The sequence below is a fragment of the Labeo rohita genome, chromosome 16 (genome assembly GCF_022985175.1).
Source record: "Labeo rohita strain BAU-BD-2019 chromosome 16, IGBB_LRoh.1.0, whole genome shotgun sequence".
NCBI lineage: Eukaryota > Metazoa > Chordata > Actinopteri > Cypriniformes > Cyprinidae > Labeo > Labeo rohita.
Window position 1 is genome coordinate 3,436,373 of NC_066884.1, and position 26,276 is coordinate 3,462,648.

General features: G+C 29.6%; 2 protein-coding genes across 2 annotated transcripts; one reads left to right on the forward strand and one right to left on the reverse strand.

Annotated features, from left to right (window-relative positions):
• Positions 1-146: 146 nt before the first annotated feature.
• Positions 147-18,074, reverse strand: LOC127177970 (upstream stimulatory factor 2). The gene is made up of 12 exons (XM_051130555.1): positions 17,986-18,074; positions 15,838-16,081; positions 15,527-15,588; positions 15,200-15,277; positions 11,762-11,869; positions 11,399-11,519; positions 9,413-9,500; positions 8,186-8,224; positions 3,933-3,991; positions 3,625-3,719; positions 3,372-3,500; positions 147-1,334 (listed from the first exon to the last, which is right to left on the reverse strand). Exons 4-12 carry the CDS (start codon positions 15,236-15,238, stop codon positions 1,245-1,247), a joined length of 768 nt encoding a protein of 255 aa, XP_050986512.1. The 5' UTR covers positions 15,239-15,277; positions 15,527-15,588; positions 15,838-16,081; positions 17,986-18,074; the 3' UTR covers positions 147-1,244.
• Positions 18,075-18,440: 366 nt separating this feature from the next.
• etfb (electron transfer flavoprotein subunit beta) lies at positions 18,441-25,062 on the forward strand. The gene is made up of 7 exons (XM_051132492.1): positions 18,441-18,553; positions 20,719-20,877; positions 21,965-22,123; positions 22,215-22,277; positions 22,492-22,650; positions 23,581-23,793; positions 24,585-25,062. The coding sequence occupies exons 1-6, from the start codon at positions 18,500-18,502 to the stop codon at positions 23,749-23,751; spliced, it is 765 nt and encodes a 254-aa protein (XP_050988449.1). The 5' UTR covers positions 18,441-18,499; the 3' UTR covers positions 23,752-23,793; positions 24,585-25,062.
• The last annotated feature ends 1,214 nt before the right edge of the window (positions 25,063-26,276 follow it).

Here is a 26,276-nt window from a genome sequence, read left to right on the forward strand (position 1 = left end):
CTGAAATCATTTGACAGATTTATGTGAGGAACAGAACAAATAATAAAATAAAATAAATATATAAAATAATATAAAATACAAAATATTAGTAAAAAAAATAAAATATAATAGTCCAAACAACTTGTTCACAGTCTCATTTTCTGAAATACTTTGAGTCTTTATTGTCATTTTTTCAAAATATAGAAATTTCATTAATTTTCATGTTTCTTGCTGAAGTGTTTGATTTGAGATCAATGGTTAATTAGTGAATTGAGTGACTTGAATTATTCGAAAAATAACAGCCTGGAACAAAACTATTCTGTTAAAGCTATTTATATAAATACGGCACAAAAAGTTCAGGCACTATCAACCAAGTAAACAAAACAGTAACTTTTGAGGATTGCAAACAGGCCTGCTTACAGTCCATCATGTTTATCAGCTCTTTTAGACCTGCTGATTAGGTTAGGCTAATAGAATAAACCTCTAACACACAATAATAAACATTTCTTCAGTCCTGAGATGTCCAGCATTTAGCTACAAAGCATCCTCCGCGGCTTTGTGAATATTTTCTCATTTGCTTCTTAGATTAGGCGATGCTTTCCGAACTGTCTTCCGAAGGCGATCCGAGATAAGAAGCTAATAATCCCAGACGGAGCTCATTTTCTTGCATCAGAGCTTTCTTTCAGCGAGACCCGTACGCGCAGGTGCTTTTGTTCTGATTTTAACACTAAATTTCACTGGAAGCGCTAATGACATTTCATCACGGCTTCATTCACCCCGTAACGACCTTCCGAAACACCACAAAGCGGCAGATTTTCTCCGGGAGAATTTTAAATTAAACGAGGCATTGAACAAACAACTAATACTTCAAGTAAAGCATGAAGACAAAATTGAAAGCAACAAAGCTGGAAAATTAGGAAAAGCAAAAGGAAAATGTCTGGGGTGCATTACAGAGCGGGGAAAACTAAAACACATAATGAAAGCTGTCTAACTATACTCCACTGTTTAGTTAGGAGGAATAAATAGCCGTTTTTAGGATTATGGGCTCCTGGTGTCGGTGCTAATGGAAACGTCTTGACCTTTGACCTCATCTGCAGCGAGCCTGACTATATCAGACATCAGCGCTGAAGAGGATTCGGTCACCGAGACAGACTCTTGAGCACAAGCCGGCGTATGTCATTCGGCCCACTTCAGTCCTGTGTCTTTCTCCGAGGGCCTTTTTTCGTCTGGATTGGCCTGAATCTCTTTTCCAGAATGTCTGAGGCTCATTGTGCCAAGGCGTCTGCGATCTTGTCAATGCCGTGATGCTCCAGCTGTGCTCGAAGAAGGGCGTTTTCACTCTTGAGCTCCTTCAGCTGAAAAGAACAGCACAGAAAATGATTCTGAAATCTGAAAATGTCTTATATGTGTACAGTTATGCATTTGCTGGACCCTTTAATGCAAAGCAACAATGCATTCAAGCTAAACATTTTTACAAAACAAACAAACAAAAAAACAATAAATAAATAAATAAAATAGTGCCATTGCTAGTGCATACTCTACTGCTTCAGCTACAGGAAGGCTGTATAAAATAAAATAAAATAAAATAAAACAAAATAAAAAATTAAATTAAATTAAATTAAATTAAATTAAATTAAATTAAATTAAATTAAATTAAATTAAATTAAATAACATGAAATAAAATAAAAGATAATATTTATATTACATAAAAATAATAATTAACACTACTAAATAATAATATGAAAATAAAACAAATGCGTATAAAATAAAATAAAAAAAAAAATTAAATTAAATTAAAAAATATGAAATAAAATACAAATAATAATAAAATAGTATAAAATACAAATATGATAAATAAAATAAAATGAGTTACATAACCTGGAGCTATTATATAAAAATAATAAAATACTACTAAAAATTTATATAAAAATAAAACAACGAGTATAAAATAAAATAGAAATAAATAAATTAAAATGAAATACAAATAACAAAATAAAAATAAAACAAAATTAATTAAATAGTATAAAATAAGATAACATGAAACAAAACAAAGTATTAAATAGTATAAAATAAAAATTAAATAGAATAAAATAAAAAAAATACAAATATTAAAAATAAAACAAAAATGAGTTTTATTTTTATGTGATATTACATAAAAATAATAAAATATTATTACAAATTATATAAAAATAAAAGATATTACATAAAAATAATAAAATGCTATTTAAAAAATTATATATATAAAAATAAAACAATTGAGTATAAAATAAAATAGTATAAAATAAAAGAATTTTTACATTTTAACAAATTAAATAAATAAATAAATAAAACACAAATAGTATTAAACAGTATAAAATAAAAATAAAATAGTATGAAATAAAATAAAATAATACAAATATTAAAAATAAAATAAAATGAGTTACATCACCTGGAGATATTACATAAAAGTAATAAAATAGTATAAAATAATCACATAAACCAAGTATAAAATAAAAAAAATGCAAATATTTAAAAAATAAATAAAACAAAATAAAATGGTGTTTTTTGGTCTGACAATGTTAATATGATCTCAAACTAAAACATGTATTGAATAAAAATAAAACGTTAAATAACAATAAAATAGTTAAATAAATAAAAAGTTAACTTTTAACTTCAACCTAAGATCAATAATGGCTCTTTGATGTCAAAAATAAAATAAAATTTGTTACTTAACCCAGAGATATTACATAAAAATTATATTTAACACTATTAAATAATAATATGGATTAAATAAAAATATAAAAATAAAAACAAAAATTAAATTAAATGAAATAGTATAAAATAAAATAGTATGAAATAAAACACAAATAATATTAAACAGTATAAAATAAATAATAAAATAGTATAAATTAAAAAAAATATGAATATTAAAAATAAAATAAAATAAAATAAAATAAAATGAGTTACATAACCTGGAGATATTATATAAAAATAATAAAATACTATTAAAAAATTATATAAAAAATATATATATATATAAAAATAAAATGAAATAAAAATAAAACAATAAAATGTTGAAATATCTAAAATATCTAAAAATCTATATGTAGAAAGTAAAATGTTCAGATTAGATTTCAAGAAGGACAGACAGAATTTCCCTTGCTTCCCCTTAAAATATGTACATGAAGTAGGCATAAACTGATATTCACAGCATAATAGGTAATGTAGATCATGATCTCATGAACATATCCCCGCCCACATTTACATATTAACAGCCCACTTTGATGAACAGCAGTATGAACTTCACATGTGAAGAGGTTAACCAATCACAGAAGGTCATTTGCATATAGTCTTAAAGGCACAGTAGCAAAAACAGCCTGTTGCATTCTAAGCTGCCGTTAAAAGCTTCATACCTGCCGTCTGAGCTGCTCATTGTCCATCTGCAATCTCTCCACTGCTCTCAAACTCTCCTGCAGCCGCTGGTTATGTTGTTTCAGCTCGCCAATGTAATCACACGCCTTTGACAGGATCCCACCTTTACTCTGGAAGAACAAGAAACGCAATGCATTTAAGAGAGAGATGCCGTTTCAAGGCATCTGTTATAAATAACAGGTCAATACTGAGGTCAGATATTCAGTTATGGGTAAAAAGCATCATGCAGCTCACCGCTCCGGTCTTGGTGCCGTCTAGGCTGCAGTCTGGGATGATTTTCGAGAGCGTCACAATCCAGTTGTTGATTTTGTCTCGCCGTCGCCTTTCAACTGCACATCAACAACAAGAATGATCAGAGGCAAAATCTAGGCCATATTGTGCAAAATTGCAATACGTGTTCAGTGCATCAAGCCTCTACTGGCCTCTACAGGCAGATTTACATGTCTGCTGAGATTCATTCTTCAGTATCACAGTATTAGTTATCCAGGTCTTGTTTTGCTTACATTTACAGAGTAAAGACAAGATTAGGGTAATTCACTGACCTTCATTATGTTGTGCTCTTCTCCTCTCGTCTCTAGGAGTGCGCAGACTGTCCATTTTCCTACAGTTATAATGGAAAAAATTACATGCATATGCAGTATTTCATATATTTCGCTTGAATATCTCAGTGAAGGATTTTTAAAAGACTTAGCATCTGCAATCTTATCTTTCCAATAATAAAAAATACAAAGAAAAAACTACTAAAATAAAAAAAAAAAAAAAAAAAAAAAAAAAAAACAGAAAAATTACAAATAAGGAACAAACAATAAACAAAGTAAAATGGAATAAAATATATAAAAAATAAATAAATAAATATATTTCTTAGTTTTAATATCTCAATGCAAGTATAAAAAAAACTAAACCACTGAAGAAAAAAATAAATAAAGAACTAAACAAAGACAAAATATTAATTTAAAAAAATATATAATCATTAAAAAAAAACATACATAAGATAAAAAACAAATAAACAACAAACACTAAAATAAATAAAATAAAATAAAATAAAATAAAATAAAATAAAATAAAATAAAATGTGTATTTTTGTCATTTGACTGCAATTTAGGTAATTTTATTAAAAATTACAAATCTATCTCTAAAGCTATGATTTAAAATGTACTGCACAAAAAATAAATTACAGGTTAATACTGTTAAGAAAAACAAAAATCACAAATAAAGAACAAAAACTAAACAAAAATTAAATAAAATATTTAAAATAAATTAATACAAAATAAATAAATAAATAAATATATATGACATATTTGTTAGTTTTAACAACTCAATGCAAGTTTTTTACAAGGCTTGCAATCTTATCTTTACAAAACATATATAGAAGAATAGAAGAAAAAAGAAAGAAAGAAAGAAAGAAAGAAAACTAAAAGATAAAATATTAATTTAAAAAGATATAATAATTTAAAAAATACATACATGAGATAAAAAAAAAAAATAAAGAACAAACACTAAAATAAAATAAATAAAATAAAATAAAAAGTGCATTTTTGTCATTTGAGACTTGAATGCAATTTAGATAATTTTATTAAAAATTACAAATCTATCTCAAAGCTATGATTTAAAATGCACTGCACAAAAAATAAAAAAATACATAAAATGCATATGCATTATTTGACATTTGTTTTAATATCTCAGTGCAAGTATTTTACAAGGCTTGCAATCTTATCTTTACAAAACTATATATATATATATATAATATATTACATAATATATATAAATATAAAAAAACAACAACAAAAACTAAACCACTGAAGAAGAAAAAGTAAAGAAAGAAAGAATCAATGAAGAAAAAAAAAACTAAAAAAGATAAAATATTCATTTAAAAACATATAATAATTTAACAAATACTTAAGATAAAAAAAAAAAATAAAGAACAAACACTAAATAAAATAAAATAAAATAAAATAAAATAAAATAAAATAAAATAAAATAAAATAAAATAAAATAAAATGTGCATTTTTGTCGTTTGAGACTTGACTGCAATTAAGGTAATTTTATTAAAATAATCTCTATATCTAAAGCTATGATATAAAACGTACTGCACAAAATTTTTTTATTACAGGTTAATACTGTTAAAAAAACTCCATAAAAATCACAAATAAAGAACAAACACTAAACAAAATAAAATATTTAAAATAAATAAATAAATAAATAAAAGAAGAAACAAAGACAACAAAAGAAAACTGAACAAAAATAAAATATTAATTTAAACAAAATTTTAAACAATTTTACAAAAACACATAAATGCAAAAACACAAATAAAGGACAAACGCAAATAAAATAAAATAAAATAAAATAAAATAAAATAAAAATTAATAAGAGGCACATCTGTCATTTGAGACTTGACTGCAATTTAGGTAATTTAATTAAAAAAACTACAAATCTATCTCATCTCATCATCTATCTAAAATAATAATAATAAACAACACATCTTTGTTTAGGATTGTTTAATAAAAGTATAACCCAACTTTTAAGGTTTAAACGTTAGAGACATCCTTGTCAATGCATTTATATTTTATTTATTTATTTATTTATTTATTTGCACAAAATTTGTGTGAATATTGTGTAAAGTACACTAAAAAATAAATAAAACAAAAAGTTGTTTCAGCTTAAAAAACTTAAATATCGAAGTTATCACATAGTACAACTTAACATTTTAAGTTGACCAAATTTTTTTTAACACTTCAAGTGTTCATTAAAAATCTCATTTGCTTTCATTTACATTTTGTCATGTATGTATTTACATTAAATCTGATTTCAGCCACACTACATTCCTGATATAAAAAAAAGCCCATACTGGTCAACCACGAGTAGGTATGAGAAGCTCAGTCCCAGCTTTGTAAAGTTAAAGCTAGTATTAGTGTGGATTGTCAGATATCTGCGTAAGGTCTCTCTGCCCTTCGCGTCTGATCTCAGGGGAGTCCTGGCATCGGCTGTGTTCATTAGGTTATAAATTGCAGCGCTGCAAACAGCTGCCGTCTGCGACGAGGCCCGACTTTAGCCTAATGACACAACTGTTCTCCGCGTGGAATCTTCCCTCAGGTACGCTTTAATTAAGTCACGACTCCGCAGCGCCGGGTCTGTCACACCGCAGAGTGGAGAATACGCGACACGGGGTAAAGCATCTCACAAAACGACAGGAAGGAAGTGAGACGTTTCATCTGTGCTGATGCAAAACAAAAAAGTGTTTTTGAACTAAAGATGGTTTTTATATACACTACAGGAAGTCTATTCCTCCATCTCTTTATATTAAGAACACCTCATACAGAACATTTTTCTTTCAGCATGTGCATGCACACAAGACTGAACCCTGTTAAACTAAAGAACCACAGTATAAGGTGAAGTGTGGAAATGTTGCGCCACCAGTGGCACCAAATGGAATTGCAACCTATTTTGTTTGAGTGGCCTGAATGGACAGAATATAATAATATTGCTGTCTCAATCAGTGGCATGTACTTAGGATTGCATGTTTGAGTGTCTGAAACATGTTTGAAAATGGTCATTATTATTTTTGCAATTGGTGCTTGGTGCACACGTGCTAATTTCCTTTAGCAGATTTTTGTATGTCTGTGATTTTATTAATTCACATATTATATATCAGACTATTATTTTAATCATTTTATTAATGCCATGTATTTATTATGTTGCAATTCCTAATGAAGCTACCAGCTGAATATTTACTCAAAAAATGTCAACTTTTACTCACATTAGGCATTTTTTGTTAATTTTGTGGCACAGAAATAACACTTCTTACTATTAATGGCACTATTAAAGGTAAATTTAATAGTACTACTATAAACATTACTATTAACTTTAATAGTTTTGCATTTCTGCAAACAGAATTATTAAAAAGCACATTTCTGTAGTACATTTGAAATTAAATTAAATTAAATTAAAAATAACATTTCTGCATTAAATTACATTTGAAATTAAATTTTAATTTAATTTAATTTAAATAATTACATTTAAAAAAAAACACATTTCTGTAATTTGAAACTTGTCTGCGATTTAGTAAAATTAATTTTATTGAAAATGACAAAGTTCTATCTCTAAAGCTATATTTAAAATGTAGCTTTGCATGCTACAAAATGTATGCTTTGTGAAATAATAGTTTTTTAGGTTATTTTGGTTTAAGGGGATGTACTGTAAAAGTTCTCACCAATTGAAACAAAACAAAACATAACAAAATAAAATAAAATAAAATAAAATAAAATAATTTAACAGATAATTTAAAGAAAATAATTAAACATAATTATTAAAAAGCACATCCTGTATTACATTACATTTTTAATTAAATTAAATGTTATTTAATTTAATAAGCACAATTCTGTATTAAATTACATTTTAAATTAAATTTGAAATTCAATTCAATTCAGTTCAATAATAATAATAATAATAATAATAATAATAATAACTTTAATAGACAGTTTTGGTGTTTCTTTGAGATTATTTTGGTTTAAGGGGATGTACTGTAAAAGTTCTCACCAGTTAAAACATAGAAAATAAAATAATAAAAAAAATAAAATAAAATAAAATAAAATAAAATAAAATAAAATAAAAAAATAAAATAAAGTCACACTTCCGTAATTTCAAGCTTGTCTGCAATTTAATGACATTAATTTGATCAATTTTTTAATTATTAAAGGTGAAATAATAATAATAACTCTTCACCTTTAATAGACAGCTTTGCGTTTCTTTAAGTTTACTTTGTGGAAGTAAAAAGGATGGATGCAAAAGTTCTTCTCACCAGTTAAAACCTTCATGCTGATGTGTGTTGTGTTCATCTCTGCAGAAAAGTGGAAAAATGTATTTCAGGCATTTCAAAAAACACTTTGATTATCTAATGAATGACGTTTCAGTTTAAACATGGATAGAAAATGACAACAACAGTTTAATTTGATGCTCAATGTCTTTGCTGAAAAGGAAATTTGACTGGTATTAACATGAGAACAGACAAATTTATCAGCAAAACAATGAAGAGATAATTATTGGATGCTACTATTTTAAAGTTTATCATTGTATATTGCAGTATTGGTACTGTAACAATTAAAAATTATTAATTAAAAATTGAAATAAAAATGCAATTAAAAAAAATTACTCAAATAAAAAAATCTGCAGTTAAAATTATATAAAATAAAACTAAAATTTAAAAAAGAAATCTAAAAAAAATATGAATTTAAAATATTAATAAATACTGTAATATAAGTGCTAAAACACTCAGTAGTTAAGTATTTCGTTCTGAACACAACCCACACTCACTAAGTATAGTGGTTTTTGTCCCCAGGTCTAATAAGGAAGGATTTGCAAGTCTAATTGAAGAAAGTAAGATTAGGACTCTTGTGCAATTCTTTATGCTGCAGATTTCGCACGAGCTAAGAAGGAGGAAATAATCAAACAAGAACGACTGACGACAAACCCCTCTGACACGTGATTCTTCAGCTAGATATTTCTACTGAGCCTATTTTGGTAAACATGTTGCAACCGCACAAACGCGTGAGCATCACACATTTTTACAACACTTCTGCTTCTGTGGTTTAAAAACAGCACCTTCAAAAAGGAAGCACAACAAACCACGCTCTCCCATGAATTGTGACTGAATTTGACCACATGATCCTGTCAGAATCGTGACAAACAGCCCTGTTTTCATATCGATTCGCCTCCATTAGTGGGATCCCAAGGTTAAATGGAGAGCAAGGCACAAAAAGCATGCAAAGGTGCAACAAAGAGCCTGCAGACAGTCAATCCCTGAGTAAATCCCATCCCAAATTCAAAATGCAAAGCCCAGACGCAGTATTATTTCACCTATAAGTGTTCTGAATTTCAAATGAATGTAGTGGGTTTAAAAACAAGTTGCGTTTAAATGGAGAACACCTGTGGCGTGCTGTAAATGAGGGATGATCTTCAGTGGTAAATCAACACTATGATACAAAGCTTAAAACATGACACCTGTTTCGTGCCATATTTTTGTACTTACACAGTGTACATTTGTGTGTGTGGAGCTAAAGTCCGCTGAGAGGCAGAATGCAGAACATCTGAAGGAGTCATCATCACGTAGAATTGACCTAAATGAGAGAGACGACAGATGTTGTATTGCTCCACGTACTAAATTCAAATCACATTTACTGCCGCTGGGAGAACTCATGTATAGCCTGATATGAGTGTTACTTAGAGTTAAAAGATGCGTGGCATGACTAAAATATTATTTATACAAATACATACATTTTACATCATGTATTACACACACACATACACAAATATTACTACATAGCACTAAATCATATATTCAGACAGAAAAGAGTTATTTTAAATTGTAATAAAATCTCACAATATTACTGTTTTTACTGTTGATCAAATAAATACAGCATTGGTGAGCATAAGAGACTTCTTTCAAAAACTATTTATTATAAAAACTAATATAAAAAGTACAAAACTACAAAATTATTATAAAAAACTAATTATTCCAAATATAACTAATTACAAATATGTAGAAATATTTATTTAAATGTAAATACAAATAAATAAGTATAATAATGAGATTACACACCTTTCATTTGACAATAAACAGATACGAAGTCTGAAATTATCAAATGGATAGTTTAAAAGAGTTATTTAAATAGTAAAAATATATCACAATTTTACTTTTTTCTTTTACTGTTGATCATATATTTATGCAGCATTGGTGAGCATGAAAGACTTCTTTCAAAAACTATTTTATAGTTTAATTAGAAAAAACTTAATTATTTCAAATGTAACTAACTACAAATATTTATAAAAAATTATATATATATATATATATATATATATATATATATATAAATATATATATATATATATATATATATATATACACACACACACATACATATACATACATATATATATATATATATATTGCATGAGAGACCTTTCAAAAACTAACTAAAAAAAAAAAAATAAAAAAAGTACAAAAAAAATATTTTATAAACTATAAAACTACAGAATTATTATTAAAAAAGAATGATTCCAAATAAAATACATCCATAAATGGCTAATTATAAATAAATATAAATACATACTTTGGGATAATTAATAAAATTTATTTATTTATTATTTTTTAAATTTTCTATTTATTTATTTTTCAAAATAACAATATACAATTATGAGATTAGGCACCTTTCATTTGTAATTAAATTAAAAATACGATTATTCACAATAAACAAATATGAAGTCTGACATTATCAAATGGATACTTTAAAAGAGTTATCTGAAATTGTAATAATATTTTACAATTTTCCTTTTTTTACTGTTGATCATATATATGCAGCATTGGTGGGCATAAGATACTTTTTTCAAAAACTATTTATTATGAAAACTAATACAAAACTATAAAAACTATACAACTACAAAATTATTATAAAAACAAATTATTCCAAATATAACTAATTACAAATATTTATAAATATGTATATAAATATTAATACAAATAAGTACTTTGGGATAATCAATAAAATGTAGTTTTTTATTTTTTTAAATAAAGAAGTACTTTGGGATAATTAATACCATTTATTTATTTATTTATTTTATTTTTTTTATTTTTTTTAACTATAAAACTACAAAATTATAATAAACTATTGATTCCAAATATAACAAATGATAAATATATATATATATACACATACACACACACACACACATATATGTGTATATATATATATATATATATAAATAAAATATTTATATATTTATAAATAAGTATAGCATGAGCTGCATTTGAAGTCATTGTGAAATGTAAAAAAATACATGCCTTTGAAACTGTAACTAAACTAATGAACGCATTACTTGATGGAAGAACAATTACTCTGTTTCGCGTGATTTTTAAGATCTTAATTCTTAAATCTTAAAGAAAGCATTGTAAAGGACAAACTTTTAATCTATTGAAGCATGTTGCACGTGATTCTATAAACCTCAAACTTGTACGCACCTGCTGTTTGCGTGAATGTAGTTTCAGCTGCTGTTTGTACGGACACGGCCGTGGCTGTCTTCTCTCCGGTATCTTCTCCAGCAGGACTGTCTTCATTACTGAAAGAGTTTTGAATTACTGTCTAGAAGAAAACAGGCGTGAAACATTTTACAGTGCATAAGCATACGCTTAACATCTGGCTATTTAGTTATAGCTGAGTTTGGGTAATATTCATCTTCTGCTCTGACATGTTGTCATGTTCTGCTGTGCGTTGAATGAGATTTACATTGAGCATCACAACATAAACAAATGGGAAGTAGAAGTGGTGCTGATGCTGGGACCGAGCTGTTGGTTGCCATGGTGACAAGTGTGCTGATTCCATACCTGCTGGGATTTAGGGAGGTTGGATGCAGGGACCACATTAACCAGCCCTCCGACTTCACCTCTACTCTCCAGATGCTGATCTGAGACCGGAATCACCCGATACGTCACCTGAGGAGGACAAAGACAGAGACTTTCATTACTAGGGTTGATTAAAATATTGATTTTTCAGATTGTGATTTTTAAGTGAACAAATCCATATTGTTTCTAAAACAAGCGTCTTCTGCAAGTGTCTTCTTGTTCAAAAATACAGAAAAATTAGTAATATTCTGAAATATTATTACAATTTAAAATAACTGTTTTATATGTGATTACATTTTCAAATGTAATTTATTTCTGCAATGAAAAGCTAAAATTTTCCGCACCACCAGTCTTCAGAGTCAGAAATCATTCATAATATGTTGATTGCTGCTCAGTTATTAATGGTGTTTGATTATTAATAGCGGTTCTTATTATTATCAATACTGAAAACATTTTTTGCTGCTTAAGTAGCAGTCAAAAGTTTGGAATAATTAGGAATTTTTTAATGTTTTTGAAATAAGTGTCTTCTGCTCACCAAGGCTGCATTTATTTGTTCAAAAATACAGAAAAAATGTGGTATTCTGAAATTTTATTACAACTTAAAATAACTGTGTTCTATGTGATTATATTTAAAAATGTAATTTATTCCTGTGATCAAAGCTGAATTTTCCGCACCATTACTGTAGTCTTCAGTGTCACATGATCCTTCAGAAACCATTAAAATATGCTGATTGCTGCTCAGTTATTATCAGTTATTAATGGTGTTTGATTATTAATAGCAGTTCTCATTATTATCAATATTAAATACAGTTTTTGCTGCTTAAGTAGAAGTCAAAAATTTGGAATATTTAAGAATTTTTAATGTTTTTGAAATAAGTCTCTTCTGCTCACTAAGGCTGCATTTATTTGTTCAAAAATACAAAAAAAATCAGTAATATTCTGAAATATTATTACAATTTAAAATAACTGTGTTCTATATGATTATATTTTAACCTGTAATTTATTTCTGCAATGAAATGCAACATTTTTTCGCACCATTACTCTACTCTTCAGTGTCACATGATCCTTCAGAAATCATTCATAATACGTTGATTGCTGTTTAGTTATTATGAGTTATTAATGGTGCTCGATTATTAATAGCAGGTCTTATTACTATCGATATTGAAAACAGTTTTTGCTGCTTACATGGTGGTCAAAAGTTTGGAATAATTAAGAATTTTTAATGTTTTTGAAATAAGACTCTTTTGAGCATTTGAGATTAAAAAATATTTAAATTGTATTTTTTTTTTTAAATGAAAATAATCAAAGATTCACATATAATGTACTTACCCCATTGTTATCCAAGATGTCTTTCTTTCTTCAGTCGTAAAGAAATGATGTTTTTTGAGGAAAACATTTCAGCATTTTTCTCCATATAATGAACTGATATGGTGCCCCGATTTTGAACTTCCACAATGCAGTTAAAATGAAGCTTCAAATGATCCCAAATGCGGTTGTAAACGATCCTAGCTGAGGAAGAAGGGTCTTATCTAACAAAACGATTGGTTTTTTCATTAAAAAAAAAATAATGAATAATGATTTTGAAGTTGAAGTTGAGGGAGAACATGAGATGAGAGTTTTTTGACATACACTAACTGTCATGAACCGGAACAAAAAACAGTCCAGGCAGAGTAAGACAAGACGAGAGTTTGGCATTAAAAAGTATATAAATTGTATTATTTTTATTAAAATAACCGATCGTTTCACTAGATAAGACCCTTCTTCCTCGGCTGGGATCATTTACAAACACATTTGGGATCGTTTGAAGCCGCATTTAAACTACATTTTGGAAGTTCAAAATCGGGGCACCATGGAGAAAAAAAGCTGAAATGTTTCCCTCAAAAACCATAATTTCGTTACGACTGAAGACAGAAAGACATGAACATCTTGGATGACAAGGGGGTGAGTAAATTATTTGTAAATTGTTGTTCTGGAAGTGTTCTTCTCCTTTAAACACTCTTAACCTGTAATATGACAACAGAATACCCATCACATTCAGCCCCTAATACAACAAACACACATCCAAATAGCACATGGTGATGATACTTAAATTTGTGAATAATGTGATGTTATTAAGGCAACACGACACCCCTACAGAAAAAGTAATCATAAAAACACAAGCTTCTGCTGTTTTTTGTCAGCCATAGAACCTGATGTCTAGAGAAAACCACTATTCCCTATCAAGTGTTCATGGGAAATTTCCAGCATCTCCTGACTGAATTATCCATTCATCCATCATTCCTGTAATGCAGAGAGCTGTGCCTGATCTAATTTAAAGGTCTAGAATGACACAGTTGTTCGCTGACAGAATACATATTAGAAAATGCCCCTTAACAACACCCACAGTCCAATCATCTGTCATGTGACACGCCGCCTGACTGACATGTGACACAGGCCCAGTGCCAATCCCAGCCAGAGATTAGAATCACATGACTGCTAATGGGAGAAGCTCAAGAAGACATTTCCCAGTCATATCTCACCACCCAAAATAATAAAGATATGCATAAAAAAAAATCCTCATCCTATTTATGGGAGCATTAATATCTTTTTTGCGTTGTGGCATTATTTTCATGACAGTTAAGTACACTTTCCCTGATTTCCTTTTATATGTTTTCTCATTATGATCACAATGCATTTGGATGTTTTACTTTTGAGTTTTTAATTCCAGTTATTCTCATTGGTGATTCTCACTAGACAACAGTAAAAATATTGTTTTTGTAAAAAAAAAAAAAAAAAATGTATTTTAACTCAGCATTTATAGCAATGCAACACACTTTTTTACATTAAAGTATATTAAAAAAAGAATTTGTCCCAAAAATAGGGTTTATTTTCTTTACATGATATATATTTTGGGGGGATTTTGTAGCACGATCAAGCTTCTTGACAGATTTCACGAGAGACAAAATGACAAACATTATCCAGAGAAAAAAACTGCCAGACAAACATCGGTTTGTCAAAAAAAATCTTACTTTTAAAAGTTTTTTTTAACTTTTTAATAGTTAGTGTAGCACATATTCAATACAAATATTAAATATAAACATGATTTCAACTTTGATAATAATCGGAAATGTTTCTTGAGCAGCAAATCAGCATATTAGAATGATTTCTGAAGGATCATGTGACACTAAAGACTGGAGTGATGATGCTGAAAATTCAGCTTTGTATCACAGAAATAAATTATGTTTTACCATTGATTCACATAGAAAACATTTTTTTTAATTGTAATAATATTTCAGAATTTCACAAATCAGAATTTTTCCAAAATTCTGACCAGTAATGTCAGAGATCTACTTTCCAGAGCTTACAAAAAAGTTTTTTTTTTTTTTTTTTTTGAGAGGAAAATAAAGCATTTATCTATGATGACTCTGAAAGAAAACTCACCTGTCCAGCAGTATTTTTGTGTGAAACTGATGTTGCCATCCACACAAGCTAAAGGATGAGGAACACTGGCTGCCACTCCTGCATATAACATGTTGAATAAAAAAAATAAATAAATAAAAAAAAAATCAGAGATTATAAGTAATACTATTCATAAGTGATGTAAAAATCTCTCAATTAATATGACATACATTGTGTATAATAAACCAGCAAAAAAAATTATAATAATATAAATTAAAAATAAATTATAGAATCAATTACAAAAAAAGACAAAAAAAAAAACAATTACAAAAAGCATGTGTGATGAACAGGATTTAATGACAGAAATACCTTCAGCTATTTGTACAACCTTATTTTCTTGATATTTTTGACTGCAGATAAACCTCTCATTCCTGTGACACATAAAAAGTACAATAATTATTTTTACAACTTTTTTACAATCACTTTTACTTCTCAGCAGACGTTGGTCTCTAAAATACACAACATAATTTAGAGGACCAATAAAGTATGTATGTATCTAAAAAATATGTTCAGTATGCAAAAGATGCACAATGCATCAACAATCAAATTCCATTATTAATTTTAACACTATTAATTTTATTCAAACACTGCCTTCACAAACATACAGTGCATGGATTTACCTGCATGCATGACACACTTCCCACGACTTTATGCAGTAATTTTCTTTGCATGAGCCCTGAGCTGCTGTAAGCCTAACGCATTACCTGACTGAAGTGTGTGAGTTGAACTCCAGCTGATCCATCAGGGCTCTGACTCTCTCACAGCTGATCACGGGAACAAACACTCCAGTCACGTGAGAGTCTTCTTCTTCATGTGAGGTTCACTTGTAAACCAGCGCATGCTGCATTACTGCCACCAACTGAACTGGAGTGTGGAAATATAAAGCATTGTTTTTAAATAATAATGCATGATAAATATTATATAAATATTCCATTCTGAAAAAATAATATTTAAATGGCTTTGGAATTAATATGTGTGGTTTATTTTAGATTGATATATCTATCTGTCTATGAAATCACACTTTAGGGCCAAAATTAGGGTTAAAAACCGTCCAAAACTAAGAAGAATACGAATAATCTTTTGATAAACAAGCAGAACCACATATACACTACCAGTCAAAAGTTTTTGAACAGTAAGATTTGTAATATTTTTTAAAGAAGTCTCTTCTGCTCACCAAGCCTGCATTTATTTGATCCAAAATACAGCAAAAGTGTGCAAAATTTTTTACTATTTAAAATAACTGCTTTCTATTTAAATATATTTTAAAATGTAATTTATTCCTGCGATCAAACCTAAATTTTCAGCATCATTACTCCAGTCTTCAGTGTCACATGATCCTTCAGAAATCATTCTAATATGCTGATTTGCTGCTCAAAGAACATTTCTGATTATTATTATCATTATCATTGAGTACATTTTTCTCAAGATTATTTGTTGAATACAAAGATCCAAAGATCAGATTTATCCAAAATAAATTAAAAACCATTTTCAAATTGAAAAAACCAAAACCAAATTGTAACTATTCAAAAGCTTGGAGTCAGTGTGATTTTATTTATTTATTTATTTATTAAGGAAATTATTAGGAAAAGAAATTATAGAAATGAATACTTTTGTTTAGCAAGAATGTTTTAAATTGATCAAAAGTGATGATAGTGATCATTTATAATGTTACAAAAGATTTCTATTTCAGATAAATGCTGTTCTTCTGAACTTTCTATTTGTCAAAGAAACCTGAAAAAATTCTACTCAGTTGTTTTCAACATAATAATAATAATAATCATCATCATCATTTATAATGTTATAAAAGATTTCTATTTCAGATAAATGCTGTTCTTCTGAACTTTCTATTCGTCAAAGAAACCTGAAACAATTCTACTCAGTTGTTTTCAACATAATAATAATAACAATAATAATAATAATAAAAATAATCATTTATAATGTTACAAAAGATTTCTATTTCAGATAAATGCTGTTCTTCTGAACTTTCTATTCGTCAAAGAAACCTGAAAAAATTCTACTCAGTTGTTTTCAACATAATAATAATAATAATCATCATCATCATTTATAATGTTATAAAAGATTTCTATTTCAGATAAATGCTGTTCTTCTGAACTTTCTATTCGTCAAAGAAACCTGAAACAATTCTACTCAGTTGTTTTCAACATAATAATAATAATAATAATAATAATAATAATAATAAATGCTGAACTTTTAAAATAATAAATGCTGTTCTTCTGAACTTTCTATTCGTCAAAGAAATGAAAAAATCAGTTGTTTTTTTATAATGTTACAAAAGATTTCTATTTCAGATAAATGCTGTTCTTCTGAACTTTCTATTCGTCAAAGAAAACTGAAAAACTTCTACTCAGGTGTTTTCAACATAATAATAATAATAATAATAATAATAATAAATGTTGTTTTTTTTTTTTTTTAACAGCAAATCAGCATATTAGAAGTATTTCTGAAGGATTATGTGACACTGAAGACTGGAGTAATGATGCTTAAAACGTAGCTTTGAAATCACAGGAATAAATTACATTTTAGAAGATATTCAAATAGAAAGCATTTATTTTAAATAGTAAAATTATTTACAATTTTTCCTGTTTTTCCTGTACTTTAGATCAAATAAATGCAGGCTTGGTAAGCAGAAGAAAAAACATTAAAAATCTTACTGTCCAAAAGTTTTGACTGATAGTGTAACTTACTTTTACCACAAAACTTAGAGCAACTTTCAGAAATCTACTACAATGTATAAAATGTATTATTACCCAAGACTTCTAAGTCTTAATTTGACATAAAAAGTGCGTGCACTGTGTTCTTCTGACTGGAGTTTCTCGTTGTGACCAGCAGATGTCCTCAACGTGCTGTTTCGACCGCTTCAGTGACTGATTTACCGATTATATTCGGTTGATTCGACGTCTCAGAAACTGCATATCTTTCATCACGTGTTGTGATAGTTTCATTTAAATGTAGTGAGGTGTAGATATGCTGTCAGCCCTGCGTTCAGTCACAACAACCACACGACCTTTAACCTACTTATACGGGAACCAATTTTAAGTCCGTTTCAGTCAGAGCGCTGGAGTGCAAGAACTGGAGTACTGATTGGCCACTGCTCAGTTTTTGATTGACAGCTCTCTGATCTGAGCAATTCTATTGGCTCACAGAATGGGCGTACTTTAAAGCCCGCCTCAAATGGTGTCACACCAATACCGCTCCGGCTAGATTCTTCTGCTGAAGTTCACTCATGCCCGCGGTGATCCATTAAGCAGAGGAAGAGTCACGATGAGCGCCCGAGTTCTGGTCGGAGTTAAACGGGTCATTGACTATGCTGTCAAGGTATACATCAGATAATCTTTCAGTAAACACATATAGATGGTTTTAGTTAGGAGTAAACACGGAGTTGGCCAGTTTTAGATGGTAAGGAGCTGTTTTGAGGCCAGCTGTTGTGTTGAATGAGGTTAGATATGCAAACTGGGTTATTTGATGAAGGTCAGTGTGGTTATTATTGCTTTTTAATTCATATTTGATGAATTCAAGCAAAACTCCTTACAATTCTGGCCGTGCAATATTAATAACGAGCTGTATTGTGCTTCACCTGTCCAGGTGTGGTTTATAAACATGCATATGAATGTGAGTCATTCTATAGTTGTGTAACATACGTTTAATAATTATAAAAATCGATAAAGTTACCTTTTAAGATGACATAGCAGGAAATCCTGCACATTTTCGCATATAGTTAGGTTTTGGTGTATGTTTACATTAGTTTACAACATGAATGAACATTTTAAATTTGTATATGTAGTTGCATTTAAGCATTTTTATGTATGTGCATGAGTGCATGTTCAGATTTATATTTATTATATTTATTATTACAAATGTCATTGTTGAGACAAGGTGGTTTTCATAATTACACACTACCAATCAAAAGTTTTATAACAGTATTTTTTTTAAGAAGTCTCACCAAGCCTGCATTTATTTGATACAAAGTACAGAAAAAACAGTACAATTTTGAAATTGTTTTACTATTTAATATAACTGCTTTTTATTTGAATATATTTTAAAATGTAATTTATTTTTGTGATTCCAAAGATGAGTTTTTAGCATCATTACTTCAGTCACGTGATCCTTCAGAAATCATTCTAATATTCTGATTTGCTGCTCAAAAACATTTATTATTATTATGTTGAAAACAGCTGAGTTGGGTTTTTTTTTTCAGTTCAGAAGAACAGCATTTATCTGAAATGGTTTTATCATCACTTTTGATCAATTTAAAGCGTCCTTGCTAAATAAAAGTATTAATTTCTATAATTTCTCCCATCAAAAAAATAAATAAATAAATAAATTATACTGACTCCAAGTTTTTGAATGGTATAGTGTATAATGTAAAGCTTTTTATTTCAGATAAATGCTGCTCTTTGGATTTTTCTGTTCATCAAAAAAATCGACTGTTTTAAATGTTGATAATAATAATGATGATGTTTCTTGAACAGCGAATCAGCGTATTATGCAGAATGATTTCTGAAGGATCATGTGACACTGAAGACTGGAGTAATGATGCTGAAAATTCAGCTTTGATCACAGGAATAAATTACATTTTAAAATATATTCAAATAGAAAGCAGTTATTTTAAATTATAAAAATATTTCACAATATTACTGCTTTTGTTGTACTTTGGATCAAATAAATGCTGGCTTATTAAGCTGAGGAAAATTCTTTAAAATATAAAACATTAAAACTCTTAGTGTTAATAAATCAACTGAATTTAAAAAAAAAGATTATGTAGCTAAAATAATTGTAAATATTAATTATAAGATCTAACTGCATTGCATTTTGTCATTGAAGAATGAATGAACATGTGATCTGAATTTGCTGGTTTGGTCTTTAATCTTTGATCTTGTGCTCTTCTGTTTTGGCCAGTTACTGTGTTGTAATTTATTGATTGTCAGGTCATATTGATCAGAACAATGTCAGATATCCCAAATCGATGTCTTTATGATCTTTTCAAATCAGTTTATAACAGTTTCCAATGAGCTGGATATGTCTGAGCTTGTGTTTTTGTGATTTGAGGTCATGAAACCTCTAATCTGGTTCAGTTATGATCCAGAAGGTAACCGGTTTATATGCATATTGATTGGTGAGTATGCTGAGCTGTTCAGTTACAGATACAGACAGATCAGTCTGTGTTGTCTGCATGCTGTGGGTTAAGAAATGGCCTTCATGGTATCATAATCAGCCTGTGTCCTCCATGCCACCCTTGGCATAGTATGTGCACAGGTCATCTGAGGTTAAACATGTCGCCTCTTACTTAAATACGAGAGGCTGTAAATGTTTTGGACAACCTTCAGTTCAGCCTTGTGAAAGTCACTGCCCTGTCCTAACTGTACATGTATAACTGAAAATATTTCTTGAATTAAATGTTCAGCTAAGAATGAAAAGTCTGTGTGTTTTTTGTTCACCTTTTTTAAGTTTCAGCTCTGTTTCTGTGTCTCTGTCCACCTCAGATCCGAGTCAAGCCTGACCACTCAGGAGTGGTTACAGACGGCGTCAAGCATTCGATGAACCCCTTCTGTGAAATTGCAGTGGAGGAGGCCGTCAAACTCAAGGAGAAGAAGCTTATTAAGGAGGTTGTTGCCGTCAGCTGTGGTCCTCAGCAGGTTCAGGTAAGAAATGCTCAAGTTTGCTGATGTTCTTCAGAAAAATCCTTCAGGTGCCACAAATTGTTTTTTTTTTTTGTTTTTTTTTTTAGCATTTTTGTGTATTTGAACCATTTCCAACAATGACTGTATGATTTTGAGATCCGTCTTTTCACACTGAGGACAACTGAGGGACTCATATGGAACTATTACAGAAAGTTCAAACGCTCACTGATGCTCCAGAAGGAAAAACGATGCATTAAGATCTGGGGGGTGAAAACTTTTGGAATTTGAAGATCAGGATAAATTTAACTTATTTTGTCTTCTGGGAAACATGTAAGTATCTTCTGTAGCTTCTGAAGGGCAGTACTAAATGAAAAAAAATATGATATTTGGGCAAAATAAGAAAAATGTACACACCTTCATTTTGTTCAAAAGTTTTCACCCCCTGGCTCTTAATGCATCGTGTTTCCTTCTGGAGCATCAGTGAGTGTTTGAACCTTCTCTAATAGTTGCATATGAGTCCATCAGTCGTCCTCAGTGTGAAAAGATGCATCTCAAAATCATACAGTCATTGTTGAAAAGGGTTCAAATACACAAAGATGCTGGAAAACCAAAGAATTTTGACCTAAAGGATTTTTCTGAAGAACAGCAGGCAGTTTAACTGTTTAGGACAAATAAGGGACTCATGAACAACTATCACTAAACAAAAACATAACACATCTGTGGATCATTCAGGTAACAACACAGTATTAAGAATCAAGCGTATATAAATTTTTGAACAGGGTTGTTTTTATAAATTCAACTATTATTTTCTCTTGTGGACTACATGTAAACGTCTTTTATGTGAAATATCTTATTAAAGTCAGTACTAAATAAAATGTAGCATACATTTTGTATGATTCTTCTTATTTTGGTCAAATAATTAACATTTTGCAGATTGTGCAAGGTGCATGTAAACTTTTGACTTCAACTGTATCTAAAAACGACTAAAACGACGGCTTCTTAAGCAGTTAACAGTTTTATGTTTTTACATTTATTTACTATGTGAGGAAATGTTATTAAATCACAGTTGACCATTAAATGGATCCTTACAGTAATATCTGTGTTGCAGGAGACGATCCGGACGGCTCTGGCCATGGGTGCAGACCGTGGCATACATGTGGAAGTGTCTGGAAAAGACTACGAGACGCTTGGTCCTCTGCAGGTCTCCAAGATTTTGGCTGCTCTCGCTAAGAAAGAGCAAGCCGATCTGATCATTCTGGGTAAACAGGTAGCTGGCGGTTAATCATTGCACTATATTAACAAATTACTGAATATTCATCACTGGGTTTCATGATATCATGGTAATGTTTCTCATCTAGGCTATAGATGATGACTGCAATCAAACTGGACAGATGACAGCAGCGTTGCTGGACTGGCCGCAGGTCAGTCATCTTCGTCCCATCATTATATTTAGTGTCGTTGATAAGAAAAGCATCACTACTAATATGGATTTGTACACCTTAGTAATTTTTGCATTGGAAGAAGATATCAAAATGAGTCTAAATTGATGTTTTCAGTGCCTGTTATGTCACTTGAGTTGGGGATAGTGAGTCCCGAATAAAACTATTAATGGATTATTATTCTGTCATTCTTTAGGGAACCTTTGCATCAGAGGTGGCCTTAGAAGCAGACAAGCTGAAGGTGGTGAGAGAAATTGATGGTGGTTTGGAGACTATTAAGATCAAAATGCCAGCCGTGGTGACCGCTGACCTCCGTCTCAACACTCCCAGATACGCCACGCTGCCCAACATCATGGTACAGTAATGCCGCACTGCACATCCACAATGACTACAGTACATTTTTTGCACTAGCGACTTCAAGGTCATGAGTTTGATTTCCAAGGAATGCCTGAAGTGATCAAATGCATAGCTTTAATACAATATAAGTTGCTTTAGATTTAAAAAAATGCATGCCAAATGCATGCATGTAAATATATACACTACCAAAAGTTTGTAAAAGTTAAGGAGTTTTTTTTATGTTTTCAAAAGAAGTATTTAATGCTCAAAAAGGTTGCATTAATTTGATTACAAATACAGTAAAAACGGTAATGTTGTAGAATATTATTTCAATTTAAAATAACTGCTTTCTGTGAATGTATTTTAAAATGTAATTTATTCCTGTGATCAAAGCTGAATTTTCAGCATCATTACTCCAGACTTCAGTGTCACATGATCCTTCAGAAATCATTCTAATTTGCTGATTTGCTGCTTATTATCAGTATTAGTTTTTGCTTCATGTTTTTGTGTTAAGCTGTGAAACAATACCATTTAGATGTTTTTTTTTTTTTTTTTTTTTTTTTTTTTTTTTTAAATAAATAATTTTAATTAATTGCATTAAATTGATCAAAAGTGCTGGTGAAGATATTTTGTAAATACCGTAAATATATCAAAACCTTATTTTTGATTAGTTAAATGCATTGCTAAGAACTTCATTTTGACAACTTTAAAGGCGATTTCCTCAGTATTTTGAGTTTTGTCCATATATCAATGGAAAGCTTATTCACTGTATCTTTTTTGTGGTCCATGGTCACGTAATATAGCGCATAATACTAAACTATAATTGATTTCTTCTGAAAGAAACTGTGACCAGCATAAGTGGACAGTGGGCAAGAAAACATTGTACAAAAGTGCGGAATAAGGCATGTTTAGGCGTTAGTATAATTCATTTATTTTTTTGCCTCTGCAGAAAGCAAAGAAAAAGAAGATTACGAATATGAAGCCTGCAGACCTGGGAGTGGATGTGAGCTCACGATTGGAGGTGCTGAAGGTGGATGAACCTCCTCAGAGACAAGCTGGAGTCAAAGTGGAGACGGTCGATGATCTGGTGGGAAAACTGAAAGAAGCTGGAAGAATATAGAGGATGCAGATATAGGAGGGGCAGTGCAGACTAACACTGAAGGTAAGAATTTAATGATTATTAAATGCACCTTAATAACATTTCTCAAAAATGATTTGTACAAATAAATGAAATGAGGAGTAGAAAAAGATAATGAATTTAACATATAAAGTTGTCCCCTTTTAGTTAAAGTTAACATAATAAAATGTCACATAGTTTTAAGACATTATTATGTGTCTTGTCCTGAATCTACTTTTACCACTTGCAAATTGTAAGTGAAATTATACATTTTGAATATTGCTTTTTCATTAAAATTTAACAATTTGTTACATTGTACTGTTTTTAAATGCTTTAAAGCTGATACATTTTGAATACTACTTTGTCATTAAAATGTAACGATTTGTTACATTGGACTACTTTTAATTGCATTAAAGCTGATACATGCATGTAATTTGAAAATATTCATTCTTCTGAAAAAAAAAAAAAACCTGCAAGTGATGGAAAGTTTTATTAATATTTTATTTGTCATTTTGTTTTATTGATATTCAGTGTTGGGTAAAGTTACCTTTAAAAACTAGTAAAGGTACTAGTAAAGGAACTCGGGTTACTTTTAATGTGTTACCCCCAACACTGTTGATATTTATATTGAGTTTTATACATATTTTTGAACTCAGTTTTTTTTATATTTCATAAACTATAAATAAGATAATTTTAGGTGTTTTTTTTTTTTGTTTGTTTTTTTTTTTGCCAATCAGCAGTATTTTCTGTTTAACAGAATGTTATATTCTGCAGTCTGTGTGTATGTGTATTTATATATTCTTTTGTATTGTTTTTTTTTTTTTTTCCCCCTCTAGGTCTTTCATCACTGGTGCTGGAGCAAACTTTGAGGCCAGTAAAGGCTGGTTCGGCCCCTTCACAAATCCAGACCAGACCCATGTAGATCATGTAGTACCTGCTCCTGTGTGTTTCTGACTCTCTTATGTTCATGTGGATGCTGAGAGACACTGATCCATCAACTCCCATCCGTCCCAGCGAGGCCTCACCAGTTTTTAAGTGCATTTCAAGATCAAATGCATCAATTTTGTAGGGAACACTTTTGAATGCACTAACAAGCCATTACGTTTGTTTCAATACATTCGCTCAAAATCAAAACCTGATTCCTGTCATTTATCAATGTAGTTTAGTTATGTTGTTTAAAATTTTAACAGAACAGTGTCTCTCAGCATAATGAGAGAGTAAATCACGTTACCACAAGCGCCTCTGAATAAGTCATAATTGTATAGTATCATTCGATGACAATAAAGAGTTGTCTTTTTCATATGCATATCAGAATTTCTTGTAAGACTCATTAATTTTGTTTTACAGGTTTTAATATCTATACAATGGAATGATAGTTTTTTCTTATTTATTTATTATTCTTATTGTTTGTTTTTCCACTCTAAGAAACTCTTTTTATTGTTTTTTTTACAACAGAATGTTGTTGTAATGGGCAGCATGTACTGTATTTGTATATATATGTCAAGATTTGAGCTTGTCTAACCTGTTGCGTAGAAACATGATTTGAAAACACACAAAGACGTCCTGTGCCACCCGTCTGGTTTACTGATAAACAAAGGCAGTGCTGGGAACCATGTGGGCTCTGCTGAATGAAGACTTCAGGTAATCTTACAGTGGGTCACTTCTCTTCTTTATCTCTCATCTCGCTCCTCTTTCAGTGTCTGATTACTCTTCAAAAGCATTTTGAAGACAGTTTATATAATCTGTCAGCACTGAATGAGGAGAACCGGGCTATGATAGCATTGTTTATCAAAAATCTTCCCCCTAAAGGACTGTTTTATTTATTTATTTATTTATAGCCACTCAAAAGTTTCATGGGATCAGTAAAATTCATTCATTCTAATATGCTGATTTATTCTCAATGTTGAAAACAGTTGTGCTCCTTAATATTTAGTTGGAACCTGTGTTCTTTTTTTTTTGTTTTGTTTTTTGTTTTTTTGTTGTTTTTTTTTTTTCCAGGATTCTTTAACAAATAAAAAGTTGAAAAGAACAGCATTTATTTAAAATAGAAATCTTTTGTAATAAAAAAAGTTTTGAGTCAGTAAATTTTTGTTTTTTTGAAAGAAATTAATACTTTTATTTACCAAGGATGGGTTAAACTGATAACTTATTGTTAGAAAAGATTTATATTTTGAATATTTGCTGTTCTTTTTAACCTTTTATTCATCAAAAATCCTGAAAATAGAATCATGGGTTCCAAAAAAAATATTAAGCAGCACAACTGTTTCCATTATTGATAATAACAGTAATTAAGTAGCATATTAGAATGATTTTTGAAGAATCATGTGACATTGAAAACTGAAGTAATGGCTGTTAAAAATTCAGCTTTGCATCACAGGAATAAATAATATTTTTAAATATATGAATATAGAACACCATTATTTTAAACTGTGATTATACTTCACAATATTACATTTTTGTCTGCATTTTTGATTAAGTGAATGCAGCCTTCACTGTAAAAAAAAAATTACCTGGACTTTGTACCGTAA